The 23,089-nt window shown below is 44.7% G+C and overlaps 1 protein-coding gene across 4 annotated transcripts in view; it reads left to right on the top strand.

Moving 5' to 3' along the window:
- Positions 1-23,089, top strand: part of PLEKHA1 (pleckstrin homology domain containing A1) — a 411,298-nt gene that overhangs the window by 367,523 nt on the left and 20,686 nt on the right. Inside the window, exon 12 of one of the 4 annotated variants that reach the window (XM_069239183.1) lies at positions 3,126-3,196. The exons of the other annotated variants lie outside the window; for them this stretch is intronic. Within the exon in view, the coding sequence (XP_069095284.1) occupies positions 3,126-3,196 (71 nt within the window). The remainder of the gene's footprint in view (positions 1-3,125; positions 3,197-23,089) is intronic. 4 annotated transcript variants of the gene reach the window in all.

Genomic DNA, 23,089 nt, shown 5'->3' with positions numbered 1-23,089 from the left:
ACTGAGAGTATTGGTGGCTACATCCCCTTGTATTGTCATATAGGTGTTGCTTCACCTTTTGAGAGGTACTTTTATCTTTTTCCTCTGATATCACACTTTTCTTCAGGATTTTCAGACCTTTCTTGTATTGGTCTTATAGGGTTCTGTTACGTATTCCTTGCAGTTTATGTATTTTCTACACTTTAGTACAGACTTTTGTATAGTGTTGAGCTGTTCTTTGCACATTCTTATTTCTTTTCCTGACTTCTTTCAGTCCATAATACGTCTTAGTGGACATGTACCTCTTTGTTAATTTTGCTTAGTCTACTGTGTAGACTTCTTGTTATTGAACTCTATGGAGTTCTTTTACATTTATTGCCCTTGCGTGCAAGACTTCCTTTGAAAGGATTTTGCCCCTTTTCAGAGGTACTTTTTCAGTAGGAGGATAATATATCTTTCATATTTGATAAGGTTCATTAATGCCTCATATAGGTACAATTGCTTTCTTTTTACATGACTCTATTGTTGTAGTTGAGTTCATACTTGGAGGTGTGTTCTTATTGGATGTATTCATTAAATTCAGACTGATTCTCTTCCTAAGAATCTAGACAGTTTTATAGTTTCACTATTGAGGTCTTTCTACTACATCCTTTCATCCTATATTGACATCTCTTTCCACTTCTATACCAAGGCCCTTCTTGCCTTAAAAAAATAAATAAATAAAATAAATAAGTTAAATCACTTTCAGTGACAAACACATGTTCACCTATTGGTGTTATATATATGTATATATATATATATATGTGTGTGTGTGTGTGCACATGTTTTCATATATACATATATGCTTGGTACTAAATAGGTGTTGGTTTTTTCCTTCATTGTCAGTAGATGTGTATTCTACACACCTTGATGATGTTTTTCTTATATTTGCTACTTTTCCTGGGGGTAAAGTATTTCATATGACACATGATTAGTGTTGTTCTCTTCACTGTGGGTAACTGTCTGTTTTCTATGCGCAAGATACTCTTTTATATTGCCTTTTGATGTAGGTCTGATTGGTATATACTTTTCCATAGTGAGAAGATCTGCCCATGACCATTTATGCTACTCTGTGTTACAACAGCGGGGAACCTGCATTTACAGTCTACATCTAGGAATGGATAGATTTATATCCACTAGCCGAGTTGCTCCTACTATCATGAAATCATGGGTAGTCTTTATCCAAGTTTTCTGGTTCTTTATGATCACAGTGCTGTGGTCATTTCAACAGCCTTGCAATTCAGTTCGAACATGGGTTTTCTCTCCCTCAGACGAGCGAGTACCTTTATGTTAGGTAGTACTGTTCACCTCCTTTTACACTGATTACTCATGTTCACATAGCTTTCTTCATTCCATGTTTTTATGCTTCCTAACTCCTAATCGGTGGTTCCTCTGTGGAGTCCTTGGTAGTGCAGTATGTTAAAGCATATATACTTTCTTCTATATTTCGGTGTTTTCATATTTTTCTAGACCGTTGCTGTTCTCAGAACATAAATTTCATTGTATCAAATAAAATTTTAATTGTGCGGTCATAGGTGTGTTTTTACCCATGTTCTTACCGTTTTTATATCCCTTTTCTTACAGTTGACTTTTCAGCAATTCTTTTTCCTAATGAGGATGTCATTCTCTTGGGTACTTTTTCGGATACTTAATTTGTTTTCTCCAGTACTAACTCAGCTTTCCTTCTACATAAACGGCTTTCCCCGTGGTTAAGTCGCCTATGACACATGATTGACATGCTAACAGGAAATAATTTATTTTTTTCTCTAACACAGATGAGCTTATTTCTGTGCTTTCCTGTTTTATGGTGTTACTCACCTGTGCTTACTTCCACAGGTTGAGATGTTGATGACCATGTTATTATTCTCCCTCATTTTTTCTTCTCTCTGGTCTTTTGCTCTTGTTCTCGACCGGTTTCATGAAACTTAGACACTTTCAATAGTCTCTGTTTACACCCCCTTCTCTGGGGTTTTATGCTTTGGTATCTGATTCTAAGTTAAGGAATCTGTGGCTAGATGTCTCTATCAGATCAACAAGTTACTTACGTTTGGTAACAATGTATCTGGTAGAGACAGGATCTAGCCTCAGATTCCTTAACAACCCTCCCATCCTTTCCCCTCTACGAACTGAGTTCCTCTGTGGTCTCCATGGATTTCGTATTAGAAATCTACATCTAGGTTTAAGATTTATGTGATAATTGGCACAAGGGTGTCTTTTATTTGAAGCACGCTGTTTCCATTACCAGTTTCTACTGTGACTCCACATTTTGAGCGTGGGAAATAGTCACGGAAGAAACTGACGTCAGTGGGGGAGCTACATGGACTCCGTTGACGTCACATGTGGCGGACAATGTCATTACGGAGTCGCATGATGCCCAGATGTACTAGGGGAAAACGTTTCTAGATCCAGGATGCTGCCATTGGAAGATTCTAAGTTAAGGAATCTGCAGCTAGAATCCTGTCTCTACTCATCGTTATCGAAGGTAAGTAATTTGTTTGATAAGCCCTTAGGACTATTTCCCTAAAATGTCTTGCATTTGGGGCAGAGGATGTTGAATTTGATTAAATTGTTTGATTGACCTGGAGCAAGGGGCAGCTTTTCAGGGTTTTTGATGCAGGGTTTCATTTCCCGAGACATATTTTTAAAAATGTTCTTAAGCAATCACTTTTGATTTGGATACTTGTAGAAGTAGTGGCCAAAATTAAACACGCCCAAATCAACAATACGCCTTATTTTTGACTTGCAGAAAAGAGATATTACTACATCAGGCTAGAAGGTTTACTAATTCCCTGTCTGAGTGTGACATTCAAATTACTATACCCTGTCTTTAAAACTCATCAAGGTTTTCCCTCACGTCAACTCTTCTCATCTGTCTCTTTTTTCATATTTACTCTCCAAATTCCCTGTCTGCCATTTTCTGTTCCTTTCCCTGTTTGTTGTTTTTTCTCTTTCATACATTGCTTTTGCTTTCTTTTTCTGATATCCTGCCATTTACCTGTCTTCCATTTCAGTTCCGACTATTTCTTTAGCCTATATTCGTTCGTCCTCTCCTCCATGTCTCTCTTCCACACAGGTGCCTTTAATTGAACTCCACTGTGTCCTTCCAGATGCGGCAAGCCAGAAGGCTGTCAAACCCTTGCATACAGCGGTACACATCCAGAACAGGAGAGTGCAGCACGTACGTGGTCATATTGCCTCTTGACTAGAGGCTCCAGTCTGCTGCTCTACATATGCACTGCCCACCCCTGTGCCAACACACCCCATAACTGCCAGCATCAAGCACTAACACATTCATTCACAGTATAACTCCACGGCTGTCACAACATACTAACCCATTACCCTTTTCACTGCAGCCTTCATGCTCTTTTCTCAGGCACCTCTCTTATGCTTGCTGAGTCCACATGAGAATGAAGTAAAATGTTTTTAATGACCTTTAACAGATTGTACCAGCAGGGAATTTGTGATGGAAGGACCTGTGGTGTTTGATGTTCTGACAGAAAATGTGAAACTGGACCCCTGTGCCCTAGTCCTATTTGTTTTAGTCTTCTTCAGTGTTCAGTAGCCAAGATCTGTGTTTGCGGAAAGATAATTTTTTAGGCTTATGTGGCTGTAGATACACATGCTGTGCATACTCATGCCATCTAGTGTGGTGTCCAGATGTGTGCAAGTTGTTTTTCTTTGAAGAAGCCTTTTGAGTCACTAGATACAGTTACTCCTCCCATTGCTGGTAATGCGCATGGTAATTGACTCAATTGTTAGATTATTTTGTTTCCGCCATTGGGTTTGGTTTCGGACATTTGCTCTCATGTTCCAGTTCGACACTGTTGCAATGCTCTTTTTTCTTCCACTTGGGTTCCTTTCCTACGTTGGTATTGCTCTTGATTGTGTCTCTCTTCTCCCTCTGTCTCGGTTTGATGATTGCAGCTTCAGTCAAGCGTCTTTTGGTTCGGCCTCATCCCCTTGTGGGGCTTCACTCTTTGGGGCCTACCTCAGTCTCTTGACTGCGTCTTTCCACCATGCCTCAACTGTGATGGAAAGGATGCCATTCTGCTACAGTCCTCTCTGCCACCTGAAGTCCCCTTAGACTGATCTCCATCAGGTCTGTAATTTGTGTGTTTCACTCAAGCAAAATGAGGTTTCCTGCGATGCCTGCTACTTTTACTGCCCCAAAAAAGGCCCTCCATGCCTGGGGCTTGCCATCTCAAGATGTTGCACAGGAACGGAGCTGACAACTTGGACCTCTTCGGCACGGAGGACATCGAGAAACTGAAGCCCTCTGCACCTACCAACAAGACCCTCTACTCCACCCACCTCTCCAACCAAAACATCTGCTTGCTCAGGGTCATGCTGCACAATTCCCTTGACATTTTTCAAGACCCGGTCCACGCCATGGTCATTACACCCAGAGTGGACAAGAAATACAAGGCCTCCTCTACTGACTCCATTTACATTCATGGCCAGCTCGCACCTGTGTCTCTGGTTGTCAATACCGCCTGTAAGAGGGCCAACTCCCAAGCTACTGGTGATGTCCCTTATAGGAAGTTGGCCTGGTGTGTGGTAGGTACTTATGGTACTTACATCTTATACCAGGTCCAGTTATCCCTTATTAGTGTATTGTAGTGTAAGTAGTCTCTAGAAGCCAGGCTGTCTAGAGGTAGCTGTGGATAAGCAGCCAAGGCTTATCTAGGAGACATGCAAAGCTCATGCAATACCACTTTAGTCACACAGCACTAACACACATGAAACAAAACATTCAGTGTTACAAAAATAAAGGTACTTTATTTTAGTGACGCAATTACCAAAAAGTACTAGAAAGGCAACCCTCCAATAGGAGGTAAGTAACACACTAGATATGTACACTAGTAATGAAAAATAGGCATAAAAAGCAATAGAAAACAGTGCAATAGGCAATAGTGACCCTAGGGGGAGCCCAAACCATATACAAAAAAAATGGAATGCGAATGCAGGACCCCCACCTAGGTAAATGGGATGCGTAGAAGGGAGCTGGAGGAACTAGGAAACCCTTAAGGTAAGTACCACAGTGCCCCCCAGCGACCAGGAAGAAAGGAGTAAATTACTGGATTTCCCCCCAAACTATCCAAAAGGACAAAAAAGAAGGTAATGCAACACCCAGACAAGACTGCAAGAAACCAGCTGTGGATTCCTGAAGAGGAAGACCTGTGTAAGAAGGGGACCAAGTCCAGAAGTCACAGAACTGTCCGGTGGGGGCAGGAGCCGCTACCCACCAGTCTGCATTGCAGGAGTTGGTTGACAGTAAACCGAAGACGGTCAGCACTGCAGCCCTGGAGTCGGTGGAGAGTTCCTAGAGATGCAGGCAACGTCCCACGCCTGATGGAAGATTGAAGTTGGTCAGCGGTGTGGGAAAGCCACCAACAAGCCTTGGTAAAGGCAGAAGTCGCGGTGAAGCAAAAGTGGAGCTGCTGGGGACCAGCAAGGTCCAGGAGGACTCAACCCATGGGGGGAGTCCTAGGAGGACCCGCAGCAAAGTAGAGGGTCCACAGAAGAAAAGGCAGCCCCCACAGGACACCCACTGGAAGAGGAACCAGGTGTTTTCCAAAGAGGAGCCCAAGCAGCACAACTGGAGAATGGTCTCGCGCCGCAGGAGAAGCACGCAGAGGGTTGTGCGTCACAGGAAGGAGTTCTGAGGGATGGGGGGTTACAAGGAGCTTGAAGATCCCTTGGAGGAAATGCCAACTAGCCTTGGTAGCTGCAAGGGACGCAGTGCACAGGGTATTGTCCTGCATGGGAATGCAAGGGCTTACCTCCACCAAAGTTGGACAGCTGGCAGAGAGGACCAAGAGGACTACTCCGGACTACAACCCTTGATGCAGGATCCACGCAGCTCAGGATGAGAGGAGATCCACACAGCCGGTCATCGTTGCAGTGGTTGCCTGCGGATGCAGGGGAGTGACTGCCTCACTCCAAGAGAGATTCCTTCTTCCTTCTTGTGCAGACTGAAGACTTGCCTCCCTCAGAGGATGCACAGCTGGGGAAATGTTGCAGAAGCTGGAAGGAGCCGTAGAGACAATGTTGCAAGCAGAGTCTTCGTCGTGAATGCAGATTGTCGGATCCTGGAGGGTCCAGTCTCCGTTCCAGTGGCTTGAAGTCAAAGCAGAGGCTGCAGAGGACCCACCCCAGAGGAAAACCCTAAGTAGCCCCGAAAGGGGTATTGGTCACCTAGCCTGGTATCTACCTGTCAGGAGGGGCTCTCTGATGTTACCTGCCTGACCTGACCACTCAGATGCTCTCAGAGGCCTTTGCCCACCTTGGATTCAAGATGGCAGAATCAAGGGACCCTCTGGAGGAGCTCTGGGCACTGTCCCTGGGGTGGTGACAGACAGAGGAGTGGTCACGCCCCATTCAATTGTCAAGTTTTGCACCAGAGCAGGGGTCACTGAACCGGTGTAGACTGGTTTATGCATGGAGGGCACCAAATGTGCCCTTCAATATATACCAGTGGCTTGGGCAGGCTACCCCTCCCAAGCCATGTAACACCTATTTCCAAAGGGCGAGGGTGTTACTCCCCTCTCCCAAAGCAAATCCTTTGTATTGCCTTCTTGGACTTAAGCTCATCAGGCAGCAGGAGGGCAGATACCTGCCTGAGGGGTGGCAGCAGCTTGGGCTGACCAGAAAATCCCAGACGGCTGGTAGGAACAATGCTGGGGGTCCTCTAAGGAGCCCCCAGAGTGCATGGAATCATAATTCCAATACTGACAACAGTTTTGGCGTATGATTCAACGTGTCTGATACTTAACATCCCAGGTTCGGGGTTACCATTATGTAGCTGGACACAGTTACTGACCTATGTCCAGTACCTGCCTAAAATGGTGTCCCCGCAGTCATGAAGTCCAGGAAAATGAAACTGGAGTTTGTGGGGGCACCTCTGCTAGTGCAGGTACCTGCACCCTGCCCTCTGGGCTAGGAGGGTCTACTATAGGGGTGACTTACAGTGACCTGTAGTGAAAAGGGCGCATGCACCTTTTCACAGAGACTGCAGTGGCAGACCTGCAGATACACTTTGCATGGGCTCCCCATGGGTGTCTTAATACCTGCTGCAGTCCATGGGGATCCCCTGGAACCACAGTGCCCTGGGTACCATATACTTAGGACTTACATGGGTGCACCTGAATGCCAAGTGTGGGGTGTATGTAGTTCAAGTAACCAAGTTTAAAGGGGGAGAGCATAATCACTGGGTTCCTGGTTAGCAGGATCCCAGTAAACACAGTCACACACTGACAACAGGCAGAAAATGGGGGTAACCATGCCAAGAAAGAGGGTACTTTCCTCCACCCTATAAAGATAACAAACATATAGGTGCTGAAGGTATGTGGGGACTAAGCAACCGTTCAGCTATTGGCTTATTATTAATGCCATTGGGCTGCTCTTGAGGTATGACCATTGTAGGAAGTTGGCTCTGTATGTACTATTTCAAAGTAAGAAATAGCATGCACAGAGTCCAAGGGTTCCCCTTAGAGGTAAGATAGTGGCAAAAAGAGATAATTCTAATGCTCTATTTTATGGTAGTGTGGTCGAGCAGTAGGCTTATCAGAGGGTAGTGTTAAGCATTTGTTGTACACACACAGGCAATAAATGGGGAACACACACTCAAAGACAATTCCAGGCCAATAGGTTTTTATATAGAAAAATATATTTTCTTAGTTTATTTTAAGAACCACAGGTTCAAGATTCACAAACAATACTTTAAATGAAAGGTATTTCACTTAGGAATTTTAGGAACTTTGAATTAGCAAAATAGCATATACAGTTTTCACACAAATGGCAATAAGCTATTTTAAAACTGGACACAGTGCAATTTTCAACAGTTCCTGGGGGAGGTAAGTGTTTGTTAGTTTTGCAGGTAAGTAAACCACCTACAGGGTTCAAAGTTGGGTCCAAGGTAGCCCACCGTTGGGGGTTCAGAGCAACCCCAAAGTTACCACACCAGCTGCTCAGGGCCGGTCAGGTGCAGAGGTCAAAGTGGTGCCCAAAACGCATAGGCTTCAATGGAGAAGGGGGTGCCCCGGTTCCAGTCTGCCAGCAGGTAAGTACCCGCGACTTCGGAGGGCAGACCAGGGGGGGGTTTGTAGGGCACCGGGAGGGACACAAGTCAGCACAAAAAGTAAACCCTCAGCGGCACGGGGGCGGGCGGGTGCAGTGTGCAAACAGGCGTCTTGTTCGCAATAGGTTTCAGTGGGAGACCAAGGGGTCTCTTCAGCGATGCAGGCAAGGGGGGGCTCCTCGGGGTAGCCACCACCTGGGCAAGGGAGAGGGCCACCTGGGGGTCGCTCCTGCACTGGAGGTCGGATCCTTCAGGTCCTGGGCGCTGCCGGTGCAGTCTTTACCAGGCGTCGGGTCTTTGAATCAGGCAGTCGCAGTCAGGGGGAGCCTCGGGATTCCCTCTGCAGGCGTCGCTGTGGGGGCTCAGGTGGGTCAACTCTGGCTACTCACGGTCTCGTAGTCGCCGGGGAGTCCTCCCTGTGGTGTTTGTTCTCCACAAGTAGAGCCGGGGGCATCGAGTGCAGAGTGCAAAGTCTCACGCTTCCGGCGGGAAACGTGTTGTTTCAAAGTTGCTTCTTTGTTGCAAAGTTGCAGTCTTTGTCGAGCAGAGCCGCTGTCCTCGGTAGTTCTTGGTCCTTCTAGATGCAGGGTAGTCCTCTGAGGCTTCAGAGGTCACTAGACACTGTGGAACGCGTTGCTGGAGCAGTGTCTTTAGAAGTGGGGAGACAGGCCGGTAGAGCTGGGGCCAAAGCAGTTGGTGTCTCCGTCTTCTCTGCAGGTTTTCAGCTCAGCAGTCCTTCTTCTTCTTAGGTTGCAGGAATCTATCTTGCTGTGTTCTGGGAGCCCCTAAATACGTGATTTAGGGGTGTGTTTAGGTCTGGGGGGTTAGTAGCCAATGGCTATTAGCCCTGAGGGTGGCTACACCCTCTTTGTGCCTCCTCCCTGAGGGGAGGGGGGCACATCCCTAATCCTATTGGGGGAATCCTCCATCTGCAAGATGGAGGATTTCTAAAATTCAGAGTCACCTCAGCTCAGGACACCTTAGGGCCTGTCCTGACTGGTCAGTGACTCCTCCTTGTTTTTCTCATTATCTCCCCTGGACTTGCCGCCAAAAGTGGGGGCTGTGTCCAGGGGGCGGGCATCTCCACTAGCATGGATTGCCCTGGGTCAATGTAACACGAAGCCTGAGCCTTTGAGGCTCACTGCTAGGTGTTACAGTTCCTGCAGGGGGGGAGGTGTGAAGCACCTCCACCCAGAGCAGGCTTTTGTTTCTGTCCTCAGAGAGCACAAAGGCTCTCACCACATGGGGTCAGACACTCGTCTGTCATCAGGCTGGCACAGACCAGTCAGTCCTGCACTGAACAATTGGGTAAAATACAGGGGGCATCTCTAAGATGCCCTCTGTGTGCATTTTTTAATAAATCCAACACTGGCATTAGTGTGGGTTTATTATTCTGAGAAGTTTGATACCAAACTTCCCAGTATTGAGTGTAGCCATTATGGAGCTGTGGAGTTCGTTTTTGACAGACTCCCAGACCATATACTCTTATGGCTACCCTGCACTTACAATGTCTAAGGTTTTGCTTCGACACTGTAGGGGCATAGTGCTCATGCACCTATGCCCTCACCTGTGGTATAGTGCACCCTGCCTTAGGGCTGTAAGGCCTGCTAGAGGGGTGACTTCCTATGCCACAGGCAGTGTGAGGTTGGCATGGCACCCTGAGACTTAGTCATTTTCTCCCCACCAGCACACACAAGCTGGCAAGCAGTGTGTCTGTGCTGAGTGAGGAGTCCCTAGGGTGGCATAAGACATGCTGCAGCCCTTAGTGCCAGGGGTACCAGTTACAAGGGACTTACCTGGATGCCAGGGTTGTGCCAATTGTGGAGACAATGGTACATTTTAGGTGAAAGAACACTGGTGCTGGGGCCTGGTTAGCAGGGTCCCAGCACACTTCTCAGTCAAGTCAGCATCAATATCAGGCAAAAGGTGGGGGGTAATTGCAACAGGGAGCCATTTCCTTACAACCATGCCCACTGGGATGAGATGGAGGAGCTCCTCCAACAACTCCCATAGGGGCACAGGAAAAAGGGTTATCAGATCATCTCTGAGGAGAAACAGTTCTATAACACCACTATCCACTGCATATTCGATGCAACCAACACTGCTGCAAAAGGGGTTAACTTCAGTGTCCTCTTGTGCAGACATGCCTAGCGCCATATTTCTGGCTTCAAGCTGAAAGTGTAGTAGAACCTGCACAGCATGCAGGTCGATGGCCATGACTTATTTGGCCAGCATGTTGACCAGATGCTAAAAAACATTATCAAAGATACGGAGTCAGCAAAGGCTATGGGCGACCTTCAAACACCTGCTCCTAACAGCTCCCTTCATCACACGCCCTACTGTGGAGTCTCAAAGACCACCTCTACAGACACCTCCATGTCTTACTAGCATCCACAGGCCAAGCAGTCCTTTCCCAGAGGCTACTTTAGGGGAATCCTACAGAGGCAAGAATTTGAAAGGCAAAGGTAGAGGTGGCTTCCCCAAAGAAGCTGTCACCACCAAGTCCTGAATGGTTTGCCCCCCCCCCCCGAATAATTACTCAACATCTCTTAGGGTGCGCCGTCAGTGAATCTTTCCCTCCTAGTGGAATATCACCTTGGACCAGTGGCTGTTGACTGTTATCCAACATGGTTATTGTCTGGAAGTAACTTCCACACCTCCCTCCATTGCACCTCGCAAACAAAGACTCTTCCCAGAGTACCAAAGGCTGCTCAGGGAAGAGAATCAAGAGCTCCTTCTTATAAGGGGCTATACAACCTGTCCCCCATCATAACCAGGGCATGAGCGTATACTATTTGTACTTCCTAATCACCAAAAAAAGGATGCTTCCGCAGACCCATTGAGGCTCTCAGGCCCCTAAAAGAATGCATGCTCTCAGAGCTCTTCCATATGGGTACTCTTCAAGATGTCATTACGGTTCTGCTACAAGGCATCTTCATGAAAGCGCTCAACCTGAAGAACACCTATTTCCACGTATCAATACACCTGGTGCATTGCTGATATCTCAGGTTTTTGGCCAGCAGAAAGCATTACAAGTTCAAAGTGCTCCCTTTTGGGTCACCACTCCACACCAGGTTGTCACCAAATGCCTCATGGTGGTGACCACTCATCTGCACAGACAGGGCGTCCATGTCTTTCCCATAGCTGGATGACTGCCTGATCAAGAGTGCCGCCCTCCAGCAATGCCGCAGACACACAAATCACAAAAAACCTCCTACTTGTGTTAGAGTTTACTATCAACACCATGAAATCCCATCTCAAACCCCCCCCCCCCTGAAAACAACCCTACTGAAAAGTTGGGATGGCCTACCCAAACCCTGCCAATATCCAGTCCTTCCAAGCACTAGTCCCTCTTTATTATTTTGACTGTCAGGACAGTTATGTGCCTCCTCAGCATCATGGCCTCCTGCGTTGCTTTAGTACCTTGTGCCAGGTTACACATGCGTCTGTTGCAGGAATGTCTAGCACAGCAGTGGTCTCAAGGAAAGGATCATTGGGAGAATCTAGTGTTGATCCTCGCAGTTGCCGCTCTGTGCAGTCGTGAAACACCAACAACCTGTTGCAGGGGCGGCCTTTCTTCAAACCAGTTCCACAGAGGACTGTTACATCAGATGCCTCCTTTACTGTATGGGGTGCATACTTACAGGACCTGACCCTCCAAAACCAATGGCAGCCCAAACACCAGGTCCACCACATCAACTACCTGGAGCTCCTAGCCATTCAGTTAGTGTTGAAGGCTCCAGTACTTCTGACAACGGGTCTTCACAGAGATAGACCTCTTTGCCACTGCAAAAAATTCCAAATGCCCAAACTTGGACTCCAGGTTCCCACACCTATAGTCACAATGGCAAAGCACTATGGAAGGGAAATTTACCTATGTTTTTCCACCTCTCCCTCCACCTCCCTTTGTGGTTCAGAGGCTTCAGCAGGCATCTCTCACCCTCATCCCAGGGGCTCCTACATGGTCCCACTAGCCCTGGTTCACAACTCTGCTCGAACTCTCCCTGGTTCTACATCTCCAGTTATCCAACCAGCCAGACCTTCTCATGCAGAACTATAGAGAAATAAGGCACCCAGAACCTAGGTATCTCAACATTGCGATTTGGCTCCTCAGGTCCCAGGATTTGGGTTCCTTAATTAGAATTCTCAAGGAAGCATGCAGACCTACCACCTGTGTCTGTTACGTGGCCACGTTGAATGGGTTTGTGTACTACTGTCACTCAAAACAAATTGACCCCTTAATGGCCACAGTGCAAGCCATTGTCTTCTATCTGCTTCACTTGCAATTTTGCGGACTGGCCTTCACCGCTATACAACTACACTTGGCTGCTTTGGCTGCCCATCTTCGGAACAGACCACACATATCTCTCTTTTCAGGATTCCAGTCATTAAGTATTTCATTGAGGGTCTCAAGAGAGTCATTTCCCCATCAGCCCCGGTTTGGAGCTTCAACAATGTACTAACAAGGCTTATAGGTCCTCTTTTTGAGCCCCTTCACTCCATCCCTCTTCACTTCCTCTATTAGAAGGTGGCGTTTCTTGTCCTCTCCCTACACTCAGGTATTTCAGTGAGCCACAGGTACTAACCGTTGAAGTACCGTTTTTCCAAGTACGAAGGGCTAGGGTTGTACTCCACACTGACCACAAAGTCCTTCCTGAGGTGTTCTCCCAGATTCACCTTAATCCATAGACCTTCCTGTCTTCTTCCCGCAGCCTGACTAAGGCTGTGAAATGAGCCCTTATGTGGTACATTGTCAGCCTAAACCATTTAGGAACAAACAACAACACTGTTGCTTTCTCCAAACCCATAAAGGGAAGGCACTGTCCAAATCCAGCATTGCTAGATGGATTGTAAGATGCAGTCAGACATGCTATGCTAGAGCTTAGAGGACTGTGCCCATTCCTCTTAGAGCCCACTCCACTTGGAAAAGAGGAGCCTCTATGGCCTTCTTGGGGAACATTCCAATAGCTGACATGCAAAGCAACTATCTGGTCTATACCACATTCTTTTACAAAATATTGCTCCATGGATGTAGTAGCTGGCAAACAAACCAGTGTTGGCCAGGCAGTACTCTGTACACACTTTCAATCTATTGGCACACCCACAGACAGGCCACACCACTTTCGGGAGGACTGCTTTACAGTCTGTGCACAGCGTGTGTATCTACAGCCATACAAGCATCAAACGGAAAATATGACTTAGCCTGTTAGCATCTGTTTGTGGCATGTAGTGCTGTAGATTTACATGCATCCACCCTCCTCGCCGGGCAGCTGTGGCCACTGCAATGCCTTTTTCTATCTCTTTTCCCTCTTTTACATGGACATTTCTGTACACATCACTTTGCTTCACATTGCATCCTCACCCGGCGTGTGGGAAAATAATCTGACAATGGTGTCAACGACCACACTCATTATCAATAAGAGGAGGAGTCACTGTACCTTCTGACTCTTGAGGCTTCTTCGAAGAAATCCAGCTTGCACACATCTAGACCCAACACCAGATGGCAGGAGTATGCACAGCTTATGAATCTACAGCACTAAATGCCACAAACAGATGCTTACACGGTAAGTTACATTTTCCTTTTTGAAGATCAGGCCCTGAGGATGTAACTTATCCCTGGCCTGATAGTCAATGGCTGTAGGGGTTGGGCCATGTACATACTGCCCCATTTATAATTCTATCTAATTCCAACCAAACTCTGAGTACTTACTATTTTTGGAAGACAAAGTGAAAAGTCTGTATAGGTGATCTGAAATGTATTATTGTCATTCCATGCTGGCGTCATAAAATGATCTTAGAAAAACAGGGTCCTGTAATTGCTGTTGATAATGGGTTTGAAAACTTTGTTTGCCTTTTTCTAAGCAATTGAGTATGTAGATAAACAAGGGGTATTCATGCTGCATATTCCTCCTTTAGGAAAGTGTGCCAGATGCAGTATCAACCACCTCTCATGCAGGTACCAATTCAGTATACTTCCTGCCTGCTCACAATCGGTGAGACATCTGTGCAATAATGATAAAAATAGACTCCATCATGCCAAAGTATTTTCAGTTTCAAAAAGTGGATTTTTAAATATTAAAATTAACTGCAGACTTGTGCAAAATCTCTACAGACCCCTTAATACTGTGGATGCTGAAGCTTACCTGGGGTAGGATTGCACCTTTTGCTTAACTTCAAGCTCCCCTGCCATCTGAATCAATGTTTTCTTTGATAAAGCACTTGGCCACACTCCTCAAACAGCAGCCTAAGATAAAGCTCTCTGCTCCGCCATATCTAGCCATCTTTCCTTCAGGAATTTTTTCAACAGCTAAGCTATATTTGTGTGTGCCAAGTAGGTATAGCCCCCGTATGTAATGTGTAGCTGATGCACAGCTGGAGCAGCGTAGTAAAGAGCATTTCTGTTTATCCAGATGTCCTTGCCTAATCTGTCTAGCCTCGTTATTGAGTGCCATTAAATAGGCTCCTTGTAACATCTGATATCTACATTTTGTGGAAGACTGTGAGGTTTGTAACAGTTTCAATTGGAAGGACTTGTAAATTTTGTCTGTTAGATTTGATTTACAGATTAGCCATTAGTATATGTATGTATGTGGATTTGTATAGTACAAGCAATGCTGCAAAGCAATGGAGTGTTGTCATTAGTGGCTGATGCAGTGCAGAGGAGTGCGGATGACCATTACAGGGTGAACATTAGAAGGGGCAGTACAGAGAGGAGGATGGGGAGGACGGCTCGGGACTGCAGCATAGGAGAGACGTGACTTTATAATACATAATATTTCATATTGAGATATGGGGAGGGGAGATAATAGATATGGGATGACATACTGTAGCAAATAATTGGGAGGATTAGCAGTGCAGCACGGTGAGCAGAGCATGGTGCGGGTTTAGCATTGAGAAGGGGATCTGGTCCCAGATGTAAAGAGTAGGTAAATAGGGAGGTTTAGTTAGTGTGTGTGGCGACTGGGAGCTACAGGAGACATTGGTTTTGACAGTAACGCGAGAGCAGGACAGTAAGACATGGACAGTGAGCTTCAGACTAGTATTATACCTGAGAGGACTGGAGTCGGTTGTTGCTTAAAGAATAGAGTCTTTAGCTATTTTCTGAAGTGGAGGAGGAAATATGCTTGGTGTTTTCAGCTTGGATGGACTTCCACACTCTAAGACAAACTTTATAACAAAACAGTTGGCATCTGGTCTTCTCTTTCCTACACTTCCTGGTCCCTAGTATGGTGTTGCTCCACCGACAGACCTGCAAAACTATCTGGATGCCTTTGTTTTGATGTTCTGGTATGCTGAAGTGCAACATTGATTACCTTATGAGTGCAGCAGGTCCTAAACATGATACAATAGGCAGAAATAGAAGAGGGCAGTGATGTCTAATTATTTCACTGAGTAGAAGAGAGTGTAATATTAGAGAAACTGTAAGGCAGTCGAAAGGACTAACGGGAATGTTTTCACAACACTTTGTATTCTGCCAGTTCACATAACAACACTTGAGGTTCATGGATCTTCCGTTTTGGTTCAGCTCAACTCCAGTGGTCTTCAGAATTGTCCTGCACTAGTAGCTGGCCTTCTTAGATGGATGGAGAAGCAGAGTTTCCTTTAGTGAGACTGCTGTCTTAAAAAGACCACCACAGTGAGGCTGCCCTAGGAGAGAGTCTTATAACTCGAAAGGCAGTGTTCTTGTGGTTTCTTGGAGGTTTGAAATCAAGAAAGAGAAGATCCTGCATTAACACACACCGATTCACTTGTGTAGGTCGTTGCTAAACACAAAGAGCAAGAGATTTCAACGCACAAGAAAGGTTTCCTTCTGTAATGTTTTCCGAAGTCTCATGGCTGCAATATACTTGCTAAACCTGCTTGGTAGATGGCAGCATGTGCCTTGCTGTTGCATTATGTTGGATTAAAGATTTGTTGGTGTCTGTGGTGTCAAGGATGACGGCAATGCTGCTGAAGACTTTGTCTAATAGCTGTCCTCTCTATGGACTAAGACGTATCATTGTCTTTTGGTGGTTTTCTTCCCGACAGTAGTAAGAGAGCCCACTTTTTGGGGGAAGCTTTCCCTTAAGGGTTTGCCAGTCAGTATCCTGCGGATCCACAGGTAGCCAATTACACATCCTTTCTCATGGATGAACACTCCTACGGAGTTCTTAAGTTTATCCTCTCCGTGCAGCAGACTGGATTCTGAAATTTCAAAGTGGTGAGTTTTTTCACCTGTAACTGCTGCACAACATTGTCATCGAAGTTATATGAACTCAATTTTGGATGTCACACCAGTGTATTTACAGTACGCTAGTCCGAAGACGGACGTTCCGTTATTGCTGTACCTGCGATGATGCAAATCTAGAAGTAATCTTTTTTCAATGTATTTACGTATTTACTTTCTTCATTAAGAATGCTTAAGGTCATATTAACCCTGAAATCATCGAGCTTGTAACCTTGTTCATCATTCAGAAAGACCGATCCAGATCAGCAGTGCTTGTGGTATCCAGTGAAGTCGCATGATTGATGCCGCATCGTGCGACTTGCTTGTTCTTCTGCAATTTACGGCTCTAACGGTGAGGGTAGAGAGGAGAAGCTTTTGGTGACTTAATTTAATTTTGAATCCAAGCCTCCTCCTCTGTCTTAAGCTGAGAAGCACACGTTCCTATCAAAGCAACCAAAATATTAGCCAGTATAAAAACCATAAGCGTAGATCACGCTTGCAAAACACAAAGAAAACCCCAAAAGATCCAGGAGATGGCTTTGGCATCTTTATCTGAGGCAATTCTGACTGCAGCATATTCTGCAGATACATTTTACTCTAAAGGTGGACTTCTGCCTTGCAATTCGAGAACTTTAAGAAGGCTATGCTATATATATTTAGTTAGCCACCATTTAAAATGTGTTCTGGAGCCTCCATGGCATCTTCAGACCTACAGTGCTGGCTGGTTTCTCAAAGTCGGAGAATTTGGCTTCAGCTTCTGCTCTGCCCAGACAAGTGGAACGTCCCAGATAGCCTTTGACCTCGGATGCAGCTTTTGTTTCTTCCTCTAATGAGGCACCAAAAGCATTGCTTTCCGCATCGGTTGTGGCTCATAGAAGCAGACTGAATTCATTTGAAGTGCGCCTGTCACAATAATCTTTCTTTCTTCGGAATCCGAGTTCCCAGATACAAAAAATAAATAAAGGATAATCTGAAGAAAATAGAGAACTTGCTTGGTTCAGTTTGTGACCCACTGTTGTTTCTAAATTGTCGTTTGGTGGGAATGGTGATGGTGAGGGGATAATTTATTACCAAAGGAGTATGCAGACTCCTGTACAATAATGAATCTGCGTAATGCCAGCAAAGGTGCTGAAAGTATGGTTGCGTGGGTTGTTGCAGCACGTCTAGATAAACTTGATAACATTTAGATGGAGAGTTAACAAAATATAAGCTATTATTTATTTGACTTGGAGCATTTACTGTGCATTCAAGTACAAACATTCACTTGACATGCAGCTTTGTCAAAGTACTATTAATTCTATTTACGTGGAGATCTGTGTTTTATTTTTCTGTAATGACGAATATAGGTTATTTTATCATTTTCATTAGTGGCGCTCCTGCATCTGTATTGGATGTCACTGTTTTCTTGCACATATAAATAAAAAGTGATTGCTAAAGTACACTACAAAATTTTCAAAATGTATGTCCACAGCATGGAAAGCACAAACACAGCCCTTAGGTCGATGACCAGCACTCTGCTCACAAAATTGTTCCATGCACTACTGAAAGGCAATTGCATAGATACTTCCCCTGAGGCTGATTTTCTGCTACTGGGGAGCAAAAATGATATGGATCGGGGACAGTTCTCAGCTGTCATTAATAACGTATCTCAGACTCTCAACATTTCTTTGTACTTTGAACAATCTAAGACGCATCTCTTCCCAGAGATTTGGGCAGATAAGTAGGTAGCACTGGTTGTTCTTCCTGTTAATGAGGCTTTTGGCTGGTTATGTCTGGAAGCCTTGGGCAAGTCTACTACTCATAAGTAGTAAGATTGTTTTGTTGCAAATCTGCTTACTCCTATCTGACATTTTGTCCATCCAGTGCCTGGGACCTTGGTTGTTCATGTTTTGCTTCACAGGTAAGCAGAGTGCTGTCTATTCTGACTCTGCCCCCGATATTTCAAGCACCTGCCTCTGCTAGAGGACAAATGTTTGCTACTCGGAGTCCTCTGAGCCTTCTTGCCTGATAAGCAGATATACACATGCTTTGAGGGACGTAGCTTATTTAGCCTTAGTGACCTTGCCTGAAGTATGCAGATAGCCTTTTGAGGATGTTGTTAAGGAGGGCACAGCAATGCAAATAGCGCTGGACACTGTGCTGTTACAAGGTCACTGAGTTCTAACTTGGGCTTGAGAAAGCATATGTTGATGTACATGGCCGGGTTTTCAAGTATTTTGCAAGCATATTTTATGGAAATGTATTTTTATGGCCAGAATCTATTTAGGAAAAAAGGCTTTTTTTCATTTTACGTTTTTCTTGAGATCTCACTTGGTGCAAAGTACTCAGCCCCTGGGTTCTATAAGCAGTTCAGGCAGTTAAAGTACTATAGCCACCAGATTGCCCTGGTCACACCAGCTTCCTCTTACACAGCATAAGCTCTATTTGTGAGCAATCTGGGGTAAGAGCGTTAAAACAAAACATAAAGCAGCAGCTAAGTCTTCTCCCATCTCTCTCCCAGCCAACCCAAAACTGCACATTTCTCATGCATTTCTTCCTGAATGTCTGGTTAGGCGACAGGTGGCATCTTTCTGGTAGAGATGGTGGGAGATAAGCTTGTACCAGTGGTTCCTTCTGATTTTGCATCAAAGTTGAATCCTTGCCCCTGACTGAGGTACTGGGTTTTTCAGAACCGGTACTGATCCGGTAACCCAGTGGTGCCAGGGTACACCCAAAGACCTCGGGTACTTTCCTGATTCAGACCACAGAAACTCAGAGTCTTCTAGGTGAAGTCAAAGATCGAATTTATTGGCTGCAGCCAAGTAACAAGCGTCCTAGAAGTACAACAGCACGGTTTGTATGTTCTCAGGGAGACTGTGTTTCAATGCAAAGTCAGGTTTCCTTATATACAGTTTTTTAAGCATCAGGCAAACATTCTTGACATTTTGGTTGGTCATTCACATGTTTTCACTACAAAGGAAAAAACAGTGTCATGATGAAACCTCATATTTCATGTCATCCAACCCATAATAAATTACCCGGCAAGGCCTAGTATTTCACATCAGATAAGTGTGGACCCCTAATAAAAACGGGCACCTCCCCCTCGTAAAGTAAGAAGAAGAAAAGAGCAGGTGCAGGTGTGAGCAAGTTAGGCAGGGTGTGTGAGCGATAATAAGGGTTTTATGGCCTGGTGTGCCTTGATGCTATCTGATTTGGCCACTGGGAGAGGGACTGACCAAACAGGTTTGGCCTGAGGCAATGGTTCCAGCTTGCCCAGGTCAGAGAAAAGTCAATCAAGGTGTACGTGTCCTTGGAATCAAATCTGACTGTATTATAAGCCTATGTGAGGGCAACTTTTAAAAATGGCTGCCGTGTATAATATGGGAGCCACGAGTGCAGGACGAAAATGGCGATTTCGAGGTGAAAACGCTGCTGGAATTGAGCGAAAATGCTCATGCTTAGTGTACTAGTCATTATCGGTCTTTTGATACTAAAATCGTACTGCTGTGGCAAAGTAAATTACATGGGTCCAGAATTTTTAGAACCACAAACCCTCCTTTTGCCCTTACATAGGCAATAAACCTATTCTCATGCTAATCTGAGTCCAGGTCTATGTTTATAAGGCCATGGAGATGTTGCTGGAGCAAAATTCTAGTACTTGGTAACTCTCTCTGGACAGGTCTCCTCGAACATGAAGTAGCACAAAAGGCCACATATGGCAGGACAAAATAAGGAATACCTCTATCTGCAGTAGGTGGCATAAGATCACACACCCAAAAATTAGTGATGTTCACTACTAACTAGTGTTGATGCAGAAGCTGTACAAAAGAATTGCTTACGAATTCTGATCTTCTAACCTGCTCATGTTCAGGAAAAGGGTGAAAAGAGTGCAAAGAAACAATAGTAGGAAAAGACATAGGTTGGGAAGTAGGTGCAGAAGTCAATTGAGTAGAGAAAAACAATCCCACCCATAAATGACAACGTCATGTTTGAAAGACACTAGAAAACACGTTATTAAGAACATATAGACAACGGGAGAAAGTAGTGACCACTATTACAAATGAAATAATAATTTTTCACAACCCTAACCAAAAAGCAAATCCTAAGATTATCTAGTAACATTTTTAGGGCTCCTCTGCATTTCAGTAATTTTTGTATGTTCAGGTGGAACAGTGGTGACTCTCATCAATGCTCTAAGGTGAAAAGGGGGTACTCTTTCCACAGAAAATGGACTTTATTCTGCTTTTACTAAACAGAATAGTACTTTAAAACAATGCCAGCAAAACAATCAGTCTCCTAACAACTAGTCTATACAATCACACGGAAACCTCTTGTGAAACCAACTGTGCCCAGAGTCCGTTCAAAAAGCCTCTCTGGCAGGCTTCTATTGTCCATCAAATATTCTTTTGTTGTTTTCTTTCGCATGGGCCTCTCAATTCAGGCCTCTTCGTGAGAAAAGTACTGCTTAGTTGGAGTGCCCTCCTGGCAAACACCCACAGCTCACTCGAAAGTCTCAATGTCTTAAAGCAATGCACCAGTGTCTCTCCTCTGTGGCAGACACTACAAACAATGTGCTCTTCATTGATCAAGGGCACAAATCATCTCGTGCAGACCCAAGCACCATTAATTGGGAAATAGCTCAAGCTCAGCAGCACTTTCAGACTCCAACCCTCATTATTTAGTGTCAGAGGACGCTCAAGCTGCTCTTTCATGGGCACCACAATATAGTGCCTTTTTCCAAACTTGAAATCTCCGGTGCACTGCCCTTCTTCCGTTGGAGCAAAGAAAAGGGGGTGTGTGGCCAAAACTCAGGCCAAGGGGCTCAAGGGATTGCACACTGTCAGAGGTTACCAGCACATGACAGGTAGAGAAATGAAACCTCAAAACAGCTCTGCCATCAACAACAGAAATCCTTCTCTTTAGCTCTTTTACACTGAAACTTTGGTTTTGTGATGTCCAACGCCGTCTGATGGAGCAAGTACGATACCATGCGCTGGCGATCGCTGTCCAGCTTTGCTACTTTCTGGGTGCTGAGACTGTAGGGCCAAGACGTCCGTCTTTCATCTGTAGCTGTCACTGATGGGAATTAGGCTTAAATCAATGTCCTGCAGGTTATTATGACTTGATACCCGCAGAATCTAGTGACGTAGGAAATGTGCCACAGTTGTTAGTTTCCTTCAATTTAGTAAAAAAAACAGTTCATGGTTTTTAACAAGGGGACTGCAAGCAGGTGGTCTGCAATCTTCAAAGGAGTAGCCATACACCATGGGCATAAAATACAAAGACAAAGGCAGAAGGGCAAAACAGGGTCTCTAGCATCTTTAATTGGGTTCTCTCCATTATTCTCTGCCATCTATAGCTACATGAGAATTCTATCTGAATGGATTTCCTCACACAGTGGCATTGTCTAATGGGGTAAACACATATTTTCCTCAATGATTAAGTCTAGGTGTTCCTCCTTATCTTAGAACATCTCAATAGAGAAATCACATGATACCGATTATCAGGGACATGTAGAAACCTTCCTTTAAAAACTGTGCATCAGGTGCACTATGCAATACACAGGCTAATAGTCAAATGTGCAAACAAAAAGACAAGAACTAGAGGGTCCTGATATTTGCATGATTAGGACACAGCTGATCCCACCAAAAATTAAAGTAGCAGGAACAGAAGGGAACCGAAAACCAAATTAAAATAGACATTGAAAATTCGTCATGTTCAAAAAGGTAAACATAAGATATCTCCTATTGAAATGGAAAACTTGTCTTACTATAATATTGAGTCAGTTAACCAGTCTATCACTACCCTGACAGTCAGGCTGGAAAACATTGAAGCAGGCCTAAGGCAAATTCTTGAAAACCAGTCTGGTCATACCAAAGGGAATTATACATAACATGGGGGTCCCTGGTACATCACTGCAGTCTGGAAATGTGAACCTGAACAATACATCAATAATAATAAAAAGGTCTGACTGGTGAAAGGAATTTGAAAAAGAGAAATGGGACTAGGACATAGCTAAAATCTCAATAACTAAGCATGATGCGACATTGGTCAGGGGAAGTAACAAAAGAAAAAATCTATAGGAAGAACAAAATAATTATTTGGGTGATAGTCAGGCATGTGACACAACACCGAGAGTACGGGTGATACACAAAGGCCAAAGTTACACAAATTTTAACTCTACCGTTGGCGACTACACCATATACGTTACTCCTAGCTAATGTTTCGGTTCCTTCTTCAGGAAAAAATGAAAACCTGGTTTTCTTTTAAGGAACGAAAGCCATATGCTACTTAGGAAACAGAACATCATTAACTAATGTAATATGGAAATTAGGCCACCTTGAGTCACAGATCTATAATTTCATCCTTAGGTCCAATCAAGGCTACATAAATGTAGGGCTGCCTGTTCCTTTAAGGGAAGGGGCAGTAACATGACTAACTGCAGGTGACACACTTTGATCCTGTATACCTCTTTTTATTTTCCTTCAATACCATTATAGCCAAATAGACATGCACTGGTGAAGTGTTGTCTTTTATGTTCACAGCATGAAATATCATTATCTGTGGAATTTAGTAACCAGAACAAGTTCAACCAACTGTTGCGTAGCGATGGGCATCGTCATGACCATCCCCTCACAACACAGGTGAGCTTGTAATAGTATCAAAAGCAGCAACAAACATGCAAAAAAAACAAATAAAAAATAATAAAAACGCACAAAACGTCAAGCCATCAGATATACTTGCTGTGTATCAAGCACAAAAAGCATAGACAAAACAATAGCATGTGTGAATAAGCGGTGAGACAC

Source organism: Pleurodeles waltl, chromosome 6 (genome assembly GCF_031143425.1).
Source record: "Pleurodeles waltl isolate 20211129_DDA chromosome 6, aPleWal1.hap1.20221129, whole genome shotgun sequence".
Taxonomy (NCBI): domain Eukaryota; kingdom Metazoa; phylum Chordata; class Amphibia; order Caudata; family Salamandridae; genus Pleurodeles; species Pleurodeles waltl.
This window is presented reverse-complemented; position numbering and strand designations above follow the sequence as displayed.